We start from the raw sequence: 13,538 nt of genomic DNA on the forward strand, positions 1-13,538 counted from the left end.
TGTTTCCTCTGATTCCTGCACCGACGGATCAACTCCTGCAGTTTGATCACACGGTTCCTAAACGTGCCTAAAGCTTTAGGAATCTTCACTAGCTAAACGGCTAAAATAGCTACAAAGCCTAAAACGTGAAATAGTTATTTAGCTAAAAAAGATTAAACTATTAAAATGATCCAACTAGCTAAGACAGCTCGAGCGGCTAACACGGCTAAAACACATACAGCAACGACAACAGCTGAAAACCGCGGGACACGCCCACTGTCGCCAACGTTCACCGGCAGAAACCTTAAAACAAAGACAGAAAGCCTGAACTGCTTTTCTCTCACGAGGAAATCTTAATGTGGATCCCCTCAGGGTCTCCGTTGCCCCCCACCCTACAGGGTCCCTGCTCCCCGTTACTTTGAAGGAACGACCTCTGTGGGCTCCTTTCCAGGCTGTGTGGAGCTTTCATGTTCTACCTTGGCCTGCCCCGGGTTCATTCCTGCTCTGTTGGCCCTATTGAGCATCAGGTAACCAGATCAGGAAGCTGGACAAACGTCTGTGAGGAGGTTTATGTTCGGGGGGGGGGGGGGGGGGGGGGGGGGGGGGGGGGTCTTCTTCGGAAAGCAAACCTAGTGGAGAGGTTCTCCTTCCTGGTCTGAAGAACCGAGGAACCGACAGACTCACTGTGAAGGGCGACGGGTAAAAGAAGGGTCGTGTTTGTTGGTCTCACCTTGCTCGGGGTGTGATCTGCCGCCAGCATGCTCCTGGGGGGCACCTGGTAGACCTCCTGTCCCGGGGGGACCTGGTAGATGCTCTGCTGACCCTGCTGCTGAGGGGGGACCTGGTAGAGCCCCTGAGCCCCCGAGCCGCCGGCCTTCAGCTGGAAGGCCTGAGGGGGCGGAGGGGAGGCGGCGGCCGCCGGGGCCGACGACTGGGCCTCGAACATGGGTCCGATCAGCAGCTTCAGGCGGTTGCCGGGGGCGATGCCCTGGCGGCCGTGCAGCGAGCAGAGCCACCAGCCCTCCAGGCCCCCCGTGTTCTGCTCGATGACCGTCAGGATGTCCCCCTTCCGGAAGGCCAGCTCCTCGGGGGACTCAGGCACGTTGTCGTACAACGCCTTCGCCATCAGATTCTGCAGAGAGAAAGCAGACGGCCCGTTAGCTCAGGAGGAACCAAACTACGGAACGCTCAGCGATCGAGTCTTCCTCTCTGGACACCTCAGCGCCAGAAAACAGAAGCGTTCTTAGATTCACACATTCCGGTTTCAACAGTTTGGCTCCCTGACGTCGGTTTGGTTTGGCTGGATTAACTGTCCATCGATTATAAGAAAACAGAACTGTCACACCAGAAGATAACCAGCGCTAGAAAGAGTTTTACGGATCAACATCAGAACTCGGTCAGACTTCCTGAATGATTAGATCTGCCGGTCATGGATACACACTGCCAAGAAAAAGGAACGTATTGGTATTTACAACTGTGTCCTTCTTGTTTTTATACACTTTCAGGCATTTAGAACAGGAATATTCTCTGAATGTCTATGAAGTTACTTATGAATGTAGTTACTTTTGATTTTATGAGCAGAGAAGATGACATATAAATGTAAATTGGACTCAAGTACAGCATAAAAAAAAACCAATTCCAAACCCTCTGTTATATCCTTAAATGTAATAATTCCACACCTCTGCAGCACATCTACAAGCTGCTCCTTTAAGCGTCTTGTTTTCATTTACTTTTTGTGAGATTTAAACTTTTTTGCACTTCTGTTTCCTTAAATTTTATTAATCTTTTACAGAATCTTGCAGTAAAGCCTCACGTCCTTAAAAACCCATAAAAGCACCAGTGTCCAAAAATACTGCCTACTTGTAGTGATGTGCGTGTCTGTAATAGATTACTAATTATGACCCTGAACGCCTCCACATGGAATTAGCCTTCTGCCTTTCATCATGTGCCTGGAAATGACTCTGCTGTTATTGGCACTAAATAAATAAAGCTGAATTGAATTGAATTAAAACATAAAATCAGCTAATTTAGATTATTTTAGCTTGGATGCCAAACACGTATAAACATGATAATTTTATGCTAAATTGGTTGAAAACGTACAGTTCTGTTTAAAGTCCTTTGCCTTTCAGTGAGCAGTTTCTTCCTGTTTCCGGCGCTAAGCTAATGCTAAGCTACAGGAGCGCGGCGCTACCTGGACACAGCTTGTTGCTGAAACCTGGGACTGCTGCCTGTGACTTCCTGATCCTTCGTCACGGTGGTGGCGAGACTCTCTGAGTGACACGCCGCTGAACCCGGCGCCGGCGCCGCCGCCGGCCTGCAGCTCTGCGCCAGATGTCTTTCAGGCCGAAGCTCAACTGGATGGGATTTTCTCGGCTCGCGGCGGCTTCAGGGCACAGCCGTGTAAAAGACCACGAGGGTGGGGGGATAATGACTCCAAACCGCAGATTTCTCAGATAGGAAAAGCCCCCGGAGCGTGCCGCTGCGGAGTCTGAGACGGGCGTTTAAGACTAATTGGCTCAGTAAATACATCAGCCGTCTTCCTCCAGCCCTTTTTTCCCAGGCGGGGAATGAGTTAAGTGAGCGTGAATGCTCCTTTTCAACTGCTGGGCTCACAAATGTAACTCCAGGGAGCTGGCCGGCCTTATCACAACAGCCCCGCGAGCGCCCATAAATACCGCCGCCGAGTCATTAAGCGCCTTGGCTCAAGGGCGGGTGGGACGTGGGACTCGGAGGCAGAGGGGAGGGTTTGTTGCTCGGTTGCTGTCATTCATGTCCGCGGTGCCACCGTTCAGTCTCCGCTCCTCTGAACCAGATCACCGCCTCACAAACACTCTGCACCGGTCCGCGGCGCCGGAGCACGACGCCCGCGCTCCCGGGCTCGTCAGAACGAAGGAGTTCGTGAGCGGAGGAGAAGCAAAACCAGCGATTTCAATAAATGAGCAAATAAAGACCACTCCGGAGAGTCACATGTGGCTCGTAAAGCGGCCGAAAGAGAAGCAAGCATTCCTCTTCAGTTGGTTATTGGCTCTTCTGAAGCAGTAAAAGTGAAACGCAGCGAGCGGCGGAGCTGCTGTTTGGTACGACCACGTTGCAAACATCCTCACCGAGCTCTGTACGAACCAGGGGGGGTCGCAGTGACCGAAACAGGCTTGAAAAGACAGTTTGTGAGTGAAAACTTCCAGTCCGATGGAGGAGATCCTCCCCAGAGAGCAGCGCTGTCACGGCTGCTGCGATTCCTCCTCTGCATCGCGGAGGCTGACGGCCGTCTCCACTCGGTGACTCATTGCGAGCAGAGGGTTTTCTGGCCTCGTATCAGGCTGGATTTCTAATCGGACGACACGCACGTTTGGATGAAAAGGAGAAGATCTGAGCGGACTTGGCAGAGCGTCAGGATGCGGCGGCGGCGGCGGCGGCGGCGGCGGCTCACGCTCGGTTTGGCTGATCCGAGCTGTCAGCGGCTCCGGCGCCGTGGGAACCGGGAAGCCGCCGGAGGTCCCGGGCCTTCCTCCACCCGGCCTGATTGGAGCGGTTCCCACGCGAACCTCCGCTCGTCAGGTCGCGATCCGTCTGCCCTCACTGCTTATTGTCAACACCCGGAGCACAGTCAGAGTTCCACGGAGACCCCCGGAGAACCTCGCCGCCTGTCAGCGCCGGGGCAGTCCGGTTCCAGCCAGAACGTCCACAGGAGAGAGACAGCCGGTGCAACACCGGAAGCTTCAGTCCCGTTTACACCACAACGGAAACCAGTCAAAAATGATCCCAGGGCCCTGATTGGCCGGCCTGGCTTCATGCGTCTGGTTACACTGCCCCCTACAGGCTTGGCTGCTCACTGCAGCTCCTACTGAGGTTTGCGTCAGTGAATTTTTTTTTTTTAAAGCGTAGAGGAGAAAATATCCTTTTTTATAAATAACCGGCGGAGTGTGAACGTCACCTTTGCACATAGTTTGCATGTGTAGTAAATAGGGCTGGGTACCGTTTGATATTTTTCGGGTACAAGTACTTTTTCGATACCTCACGACGTACGTTACCGGTTCCTGAACGGTACTGTTTCCGGTACCTGCCTTCACGGCGCACAGACGATGCCATGACTGCATTTGCCCTTCATTCCACTAGGTGTGCTGTTTGCATGTTCAACCTTATTTTACACAGACACCACAGAGGAAGAATGGCGCCGCAGCGCTGCAGGCTCTCTCTGAGGCTCTCTGCGGTCAGGAGGCGAACGGCTGAACGTGACTGGTTGTGTGGGCAGAGGAGGAAGTCCGATCCGGTTTGGTGAGATGTTGTGAATGCTGATGGAAAAGCAGATAAACGCCTGACGGCTGGCGGCTGCGAGTGTGAAGCCTCATGTGAAACGCTGAACGTGACCTTTAATCACGCTGAACAAACAGGTAGTTAGCCGTAATGGCCGCCCGCCCGGTGCACGGCTCTTTGAAGCCTCGCTGCGTTCGAGGCCCGGTGTTTGTGTTTGCTCCGGTGAAACCCGCCATTAGCCCCGGCGTCGGGTTTCTGGCGTAAACACCGGTTAGTCACAACGCGGTGACTGTGCCGTCCGCCATGATCCTCCTGTAAACACACGTGTTTGCCATTTGTCGGCTCGCCGCTTCACGCTCTTCAGCGGTGATCTGCTACAACTTCCGGACGCCGACGTGTGGCGGCGGACCGGCGGACAGCGGCGAGATCCATGGAGACTCCCAGTCATCCAGAGCCATCAGATGAGTCTTCTCACGGCTCCCAGCACCGGGAGCCGGATCCAGAGCCCCCCCTCCCTGACTCACCCCTCTGCATCAGCAGGGCGTTTGTTTCCACGCCGTCTGGCCTCCACGGTGTCAACGAGCCGCGGCTGACCTTTCTAGAAACTTTAAAAAAAGGCCTTACGTAACGGGAGCGCCGGCTGAGAAGGGACCCCGCCCTCCGCTTCCAGGCGCGGCGTTCCGGGTGGTTTTGGCTCGAGCCGCCCGGGATACGCGTCAATCTAATAATAATGAAGGTGGCTTTGGCTGGAATCCTCCAGCCCCGCGTCCCCACGGCAACCGGAGCGCGGCCGCCGCTTTCAAAGGATGTTTTTCCAGCCAAACAGACGAGAGCGGCGTGGAGCGGGGCCGCACCGCCGCAGCCCCACGTGTCCCGGGGAGCCTCGTACGCACTTCATCTGGCCTCATTTCACATGGTTAAATATAGAAAATAATTATAGTAATGACGGTAATGAGGACCTGATGACTTTTACGAGCCGTTCCTGCTGCGGGTGAGAGCCAGTTCAGATAAATGGGCCGTGTGACGGGCTCCTGGGAAGCGCCTCGGAGCCTCGGCACAGGCTCATTTCTTCATCTGGGCAGTTTCCCTCTGATTACAGCCTCTCTGTGCGTTAGCATAATAACACGGCGGCTTCGGCGAGGCCGCTTCCGAGAAAGTCCGGTGGAAAAAAAAACATCAGGGAGAAAGAAAAAGGCTGAGTCGCTGTCGAACACGAGCCGACTGGAGCGCCGCCGCCGCCGCCGCCTCCCGGGGGCCGATTGATCGCTTACGCAAGCGGCCGGGAGTCGATAGGAGGTCGTGACACAGCTGGAGGAAGCTGCTCTGTCCGGTCCAACGGAAATCAAACCAACAGATCGTTTTCATGCTCGGATCGACATCAGAGAGTCATGTCCGAACGCCCAGAGACCAGCAGCTGCAGCAGCACTCAGAGCCACCAAACACACACACACACACACACACACGCACACACACACACACACACACACACACACACACGGAGAACATGCAAACCTCAGCTGCACGGCAACAACATGCAAGAAAGTCGAGTATTTCTGTCTGGGTTGTGATTAAAACAAACACTTACGCCGATGACATTAACCTATTTCTGAATAACTTTCTCTAAAAAACAGTCACAGCAGTCGAACATCTCAGATTATTTCAAACATTAAATTTTGGTAATTATTTAAATTAATTGCACTTCAAAAATCAAGATGTTACAAAGACCTTCTGTCCCGTTTAAACAAATTCAGTAAAAAAATAAAATAAAATTCCACCTTAAAATTCTCTATGTTCGGACATAGAGATCCGGATAAGCGGTAGAAAATGGATGGATGGATGGAATTCTCTATGTGTGACCGTTTTCTGAACCGACTGCTTCCACTGCTGATGTTTGATTTACTGTTATTGATGAGAAACGTAGCTAAAAACTGGAAACATTGAAGACTGACTGTTAGCTGCTGCAGACACGTCATATTTAAAGTGTGTGTGTACTTGATACACTCTTGATGACACACTGAGTGTTGTGTTGGTCTGCTTATACGCATGAATCACAAGGAGCTGCTTTGAGAAGAACTTCAGCCTGTTTCATCCCGTCTTCTGCCGGTTCTCAGCAACCGCTTTTAAAGAAACGGGAAGTTACTAAACACGCTGTTTAGTGGTTTTAAAGGGGTGGAATCATCTTCTCGAGTGCGAACACGACCCGGCAGCCCTTCCTCCTGAGTGAGGAAACGTCTCCACACCCTGGAAACACTCTGACAGGAAGCGATGAGCCAGATTACGGCTGAGAAACACGCCTCGGCGTTCAGAGCGCGGCCGGAAAACGTGACGCGACTCAGGAGAGTCCCGCAAAATGAAAGAGAACACTTCAGCTCTTCATGGATGAAGATTCTGTGCTTCTACGGGACTGTTCTGGGTTTGGCAGGAAGAACGTGCATCAGTTTACCCACAATTCAGTGTTTCTGCTCCTTTTTACAAGATAACTAAATAACGAGTTTTTAATTTAATACCGCAGAAGACCTGAGAGGAATATGATTAGTACACATATTACTACACTCTGTGTATCGGCTTTGTGTAGTTTTATTTAAAAAAACATTTTTTTTTTTTTTGGTCAAATCTCAACCATCACTTCAAGTCCGAGCATTCTAACGATGGTGAAGCTAAAAGCATTTTGAGGTGGAAATGATGCTGAAAGGGAAATGTCTTTTTTGAATTAAAGAGCCTTGATTTAGCTTTTCACATTAAATTAGTTAGTAGCTCCACTTCTGGAGGTTTGGGTTGGTTTTCTGGACGACAGGAGGAGTTTTTATGGTGTTTACCACAAACTGCACGTCCCAGCGAATGGAGACGGGGAGAGAAGGGAAACACAGGACGGACTTCCTCCTCATGAAATCTGCTTCCATCTGATCAAGTCTGTCGTGTTGAGGAGGACGTCTTCCCAGTGCGAGGCGTTGAGGCGCATCGCCAGTCAGAAATACAAATTAAGCCAAGATTTCAGCGTTTTCAGCGAAGCAGACAGGAAGTGATGCGTCTGTCGTTTCAGCCTCAGAAAAGAGGAGACCTGGATTATGTCCCGGCTCGGCGCCGATGCCAGGCGGGTCTGCGAGCATCGCCGTAACCCCCGGAGACGAGCGCTAATCCCCCCCCCGGGGGGGAGGGGGGGCAGTGGAGCTGTCTGTGAAATATGTTTTCATGGTATCTCCGCCGGGACACAGGACGGTTTTACATACAGGAGCCGCCAACGACAGCGAGACGTCCCCTCGATTTCACGGCACGCACAGATCTCTCACACACACACACACACACACACACACACACACACACACACACACACACACACACACACACACACACACACACACACACACACACACACACACACACACACACACACACACCACACACACACACACACACACACACACACACACACACACACACACACACACAGAACGGATCGACAGGAGCGGTTGTAGCTGGAACAGTTGAACTGGTAAATCAAGGCGCGTTTGAGTGAAATGGAGAGCAGCAGTGGTTCCTTCAAATGACTGAGTGATTCAGATTAACAGTAGAATGATTAAGAGAAAGGGGCGGAGTCTAATTTGCATCTGGTGACATCATGATATCGAATAACGGAGCTGGAATCTAACTACTAAACACACTGGACTCGTGAGAGAAAATCAAACCGGCCAGTTTCAGACCCAGTGTCAGTCCAGGGCGTGCGGCGGAGCAGTGGTTCAGGTGTTCAGTGGGGTAGTGGTGAGCCCTCGGGCCTCACAGTGAAGGGTTGTGAGTTGGATTTCCGGAACAGGCAGCAGAAGCTCTCAGTCGCTGGACTGTTCTTCACTCTGGAACGCTGTAACCTGCTGTAACCTGTGACGCGTCGACTTCCTGCCGCCTTCACGCGCTCTTGTGGGAGCGTCTGCAGAGAAATGCAGCGGCGGTGATTTGTGAAGCAGCTCACGTCCTCGGCGGTGGTGGCGGCTGCTGCGGCGACCGTTCCACTGCCGCACTGTTCCACTGCCTTTTGTCATTTCTGACACTTCCAGAGAGACGCTGCGTTCACGTGCGGCTCGTCTGCCGTATTAACCGGGAGACGGTGAAGAGAAGGCAGAAAACGAGTGTTCTGCCGCCGTCTCCGGTCAAACTGAGCCACGTCTGCAGAGATGACCTGCGGGTTTCACATGTTTCACGCGAAAACCCGTTAATTTTGCATTTTCCTTTCAGACATGTTTCACGTTTCCACGAGCCTTCTGAAAACCACGCAGTCGGCCCGTTGGGCCACCGGTCTGCTCGCCGGCGAGCAGCGCAGGACCAGGAGCGGCAGTGTTCCTCAGCGTTTTCGTAAAGTTCCTCCGGCCGTCGCTGTCTTGTAACCAAACCCCCAAAACGCAAAGAGAGGTTTTTGTGTTTTCACTTGAAGACGCTGTAAACGAGGCTTCACTGTTTTCAGATGTTAATGTTTGGCTCATGGGCGCCGCGGGAGTGTGGAGGTGGGGTGTGTGTGTGTGTGTGTGTGTGTTGGGGGGGGGGTATTCATGGAGGCTGGGAGTGGTGGCGGTGGGGTCGGCGGGGTTGAGAACTCTTCTCCATGCTGAGTGAGAATCCTGCAGGGGGGGTGAGGAGATGAGAAAACGAGCGGAGTTGCAGGAGTGTGGTTAGCGTGCCCCCCCCCCCCCCCCCCTCCCCCGCAGGAGTCATTAACAATGTGGGGGGGAGTGAGGGGGCACCTTGAAACAATCATGTGCATCTTCGGAGCAGTCTTTCCCTGCACCATCGCCTGGAATGCTCTCATTCTCACGGGCCTCCACCCCCCACCCACAATAACTCTGTTTGCCCTCTCATACCCCCCCACCCCCCCTCCACCACTTCCTCTCCCTCTCTTTCATTTTCTGCAGACCCCCCCTCCTCGCTCACTGAACAATGTCTCCTCCAGCCCCCCTCTCTCTGGACCGCTGCCTGGATCCTGAACCCGGAGGAAAAGCGGCGGGTTCGCCTCCTCGCCGCTCGCCGCCGTCCCGGTTTGGGGAGACGTGCTGAGAGGGTCTGTGATGAGGACACGTCCACCGCGTCCCGTCCAGAGCTCAGGACCGGACTTCACCATGAGGGAGGGCGCGCAGCTGAGGAGGAGGTTGAGCCTCTAGTTTCTTCAACCGGAAGGAGCCACATCAAGTATTTGTGAACTAATGACCAAAAAATAAAAACTGAAGAATAGAGGAGATTCCCCCAAACCCCAAACCCCAAACCCCAAACCCCAAACCCATAAAGCCCACTTGTTGTGTTGGTGAAAGTGGGCGTGGCCACCGGGCTTTGTCTTCACGGTAAAGTTTTAGCTGGTCGTGTCAGAAAGAGGCTCCACAGCCTTTCTTAGCCACATTTTCACAACATTTGAAGTGAAATTTCAGCTTCAGAAACGTTTCTGGTTCACACGGCGACGTTTTGAAAACACTGAAACCGATGCAGTTAGCGTGCCAGGCCACCGGTTGGCGCTGTTGCTTTTGCTTTTGTAATGAAACCACACATTCATGCTACGGAGAACAATACGCTCCAAACATTATCATGGAGAACACGGACCTTCGTACGGACAGAACTCCAAGTGGGATTGTTATGGTGACTGGAGCCAGGACCAGGACCAGGACCAGGACCAGGACCAGGACCAGGACTAGGACTAGGACTAGGACCAGGACCAGGACCAGGACCAGGACTAGGACCAGGACCAGGACCAGGACCAGGACCAGGACTAGGACCAGGACCAGGACCAGGACCAGGACCAGAGCTTCAGTAAAGTTGACTCTGCCTCTGTTTCCATGGAGACGGAGTCACAGTGTTTTCAAACAGCTGTGTGTTCAGAGGCTCTGAGCTTTGCCGTCCTGTCTGGGGGGTCTCCGGGGAGCAGTGGTGTTTTCCCCTAGTGGCCGGTGTTGAGGGTGTGTTTAAAGCTGCGAGCCAAGCGGCGCCGGGTCTTCCTGCGAAGGACCACCTCAGCGCCGTGAGGCCGCAGCCTCGCGGCGCCCGGGCGGTAAACTTTGACACTGTTTACCGTAGAAACGAGGACCTGTGAGCCGCCACGCCGCAGCGTTGCGTAACGCCGCCTGTCACAGCGTGACCTGGACGGGACGGACGGAGACGTGACTGCTCACACTCACACCCGCCCGAACGCCACCCGCGACACACAGACCCGGACTCGAACCGGGCCCGGAGAGCACGACCCGCTGCACGCCCGCGGACACCATTACGTGCGCTCGCTTCCTCCTGAGCCCCGTTTACACGAGTATCAAGCAGCAGCGTCGAGTTAAACAATGACAGAGCGGAACAATGGCCGCTCCAGGTGAGGCCGCCGCGCTCACCGTCCCGCTTCACTGGAGGAGGAACTGCAAGCTCCTGCTCACTTCTGGAACACTCCTGCGTTTCGATTAATGCTGCTGGGAAGCTCTTGTGTTTGTTATCTGAAGAAAAGCCAAAGGTCAAAGTAGGAACGAGTCGATACTCACTAGAACCTGTGCCTGTTTGAGTTATCCTTGTTCTTTTCCTAAAAATGTCCAGATATCATACGTCCAGCATTGTCGCCACAGTGAAGAGACGAACACAACATAACTCAGCCTTTTATCATCTTCAACAACAGTTTTATTACTTCACTTCTGTCTTGTTGTTCAGACTTTCAGACGTTTTTTAAACACATTACTTTTCCTAAAAGGGCAGAGCAGTCAAATGTTTTTGATTTTTACAAAACAAAAATGACTGAAATCTTATTATATTCTTTCTATCTGACACAGAAATGTATTTTCAATCAGGAAAATGTTCATATTAGCTCTTTTTTACATTTCTTCCTGTTTCTCCCATAGGAATCCTGATAGGAAATCTATACATGAAAATAAAGAATCCAGGATTAATCAGTGAAACAATGTCCGTCTGGGAAAATTAAACATGTCTATTCTGTATCTGTTATAAACATGAAGCTATGAACCTTTCCGGAGGAATTAGTTCGTATGCAGATGATATAAAGCTGTTTAACTTCTACATTTCTCACAATAACAGAAGCCCTGCTGCGTTTAGAGTTTTAGTTTTGAGTCAGTACTCCATATCAATGTTATTAAAGTGAGTGAAGTAGTGACAGAATGAACATTTCCACTGTCAAAGTCATGCTGAGGGTATTTTGTTAGAAACAGCCCAGCAGATCACTGCACAGAGCGGCTCATCAGGTGGTCGAACAGTCGTCCGATCAGAAATACTCAGCCCATTCTTAACTTTACTGTAGCTTTCTAACTTAACCAGCATTAGAGTTTTCCATTTCCAGATGTTCTGTAAAGGGTGAAAACCCACAAACTCAGCTTTGTCACCACAAAAACCTGGAAATGACGAGCGTGCAAAAACAAATGAGAATGCTAACGTCACGTCTCTCAAAAACTCTCCAAACTACCGTTTACATTTGTTGGTGATGCTTAAAATCTGACAAAAGTCATGACAGAGAAACATTAAACACCGTTTAAACTAAGACAGTAGAATAACAAGTCACCTGACTGCTTTGTTTACAGCTTCTCAACAGTGAAAGCATCCTGGCAGCACAGATTACAGAAATAACACAACAGACAGAAACCGCTTTTTTTCATTTAAACCACTTTTTTCAGCTTCTGCAGTGAATCCAAACACACCAAAAGATCTTTTCAGACAAAGTAATGAGGTGATTGTGTGTTCAATGATTTTACAGACTGAAGGCAGAGTGGAGGGGGGCAGAGGGCACTGGGGCAGAGACTGGTTGCATTTTGCCCCTTTGTGCGCCCCTGCAGTGGAAAACGGAGCCTCCAGACAGAAGAACACATCCAGCAGTAAATCCTGCACATTTCACATCCACCAGCGAACAAAGAAACGCCTCACGGCGCCCAGCTCTCCCCCAAAGCAACAAATCTCCCGAAACCAACCGGATGCGTGTATTTAAATAAGTTAGATGAAGAGTTTAGAGTCACAGTTTCCACGTCCACATCCTCTGACACCGAGGCTGGTCCAAAACCACCAGAGCAGCAAATCATCCGCACTTACTTTGTACTTCATGACGCAGCTTTTTCTCTCAGATTCCGGTAACAGTGAGTTTGAGGGGAAAAAAAAATAAAAAGAATCCGCTTTATCCGTCAGTTTAGTTTAAGCAGCCATCCGGAGCTCCGCGCTCAGCGATGTGTCCTCCTCCGCTCCGCCGCTGTCTGAAGCCTCTTCTCCGGGCTGCAGCTCCGCTCTGCACCGCCCCGCCCCTCAGCTCCGTACCGAGTCTCTGATTGGTCCACACTGATCCACAGCCCCGCCCCTGACTGTATAACCCCGCCCCTTAAATATAAACCCGCCCCCACAGAGAGACCAAAATGTGACGTCACCTATTCTGTTTTATTTTAATGGAATAACAAATAAAAAACAAACTGAAGAAAAATGAAAATGAAAATAATAAATTCGACCACATAACATAAATACAAGGGCTTTAACAAGAAGTTTTTCTGTTAAAGTGACAAATTAATAAAAATCTATTTTATTTTTTAAAATTCTTAAACATAACATTCAGTACATTAACAACAAAAATACTTTACTTGATTCTTCAAAACATTTTATAAAAAATGAATAAGACTGTTTTAGAATAAAGAAATAGTCAGGTATTTCAAAATTCTGACAAAAACGACAAATAATATGAACAACAATAAAAACAGCTGACATACACATATATATATATACACACACATATATATATATATATATATATATATATATATATACATATACACACACACACACACACACACACACAAACACACACACACACACACACACACACACACACACACATAAAACTGAGTTTCTTTTTGGATGGCGAATTTGATGAAATCCATGATCATCTACATATGACAAACAGATACAAATTAATACAAAAATCATTACAATTATTACACAATGCCCAGATTAGACATTTATTGCATACAGGACACCCATGGCAGAATTTCTATTTTTGTTTTTATCAAATAAATAAATACATTTTTTCTTTTTAAAGTTTTGGCTACAAAAGATTGACTTTCTGCCTAAAAATTCCTAAAACTTTTTCGATTTGGAAGAAAGGATATTAATTGGCATAATTAGGGCACCAGGCAGCATCTAGATATAAATTGAAATAGTTATAAAATAGTAACAAAGTTGTTAAATACATTTTAGCACTTATTGCATCAAATGTTTTTTTCTATTAATTATATTGTACAGTCCTTCCTGCTAATGTAAATAGAGCAGAGCAGGACACATCAACAACACATCATCAGTAGAGTAAAACGAACCTGTCTCACACCTTT

At 50.0% G+C, this 13,538-nt stretch overlaps 1 protein-coding gene across 1 annotated transcript in view; it reads right to left on the bottom strand.

Annotated features, from left to right (window-relative positions):
• The window catches only part of nedd9 (neural precursor cell expressed, developmentally down-regulated 9), a 29,244-nt gene extending 16,795 nt beyond the window's left edge, over positions 1–12,449 (bottom strand). Inside the window, exons 1-2 of the mRNA XM_030120849.1 lie at positions 12,262–12,449; positions 710–1,111 (exon numbers count right to left, since the gene is read on the bottom strand). Coding sequence (XP_029976709.1) covers positions 710–1,111; positions 12,262–12,273 — 414 coding nt within the window. The 5' untranslated portion in view covers positions 12,274–12,449. The remainder of the gene's footprint in view (positions 1–709; positions 1,112–12,261) is intronic.
• Positions 12,450–13,538: the final 1,089 nt, after the last annotated feature.

The sequence above is a fragment of the Salarias fasciatus genome, chromosome 22 (genome assembly GCF_902148845.1).
Source record: "Salarias fasciatus chromosome 22, fSalaFa1.1, whole genome shotgun sequence".
NCBI classification, from domain to species: Eukaryota; Metazoa; Chordata; class Actinopteri; order Blenniiformes; family Blenniidae; genus Salarias; species Salarias fasciatus.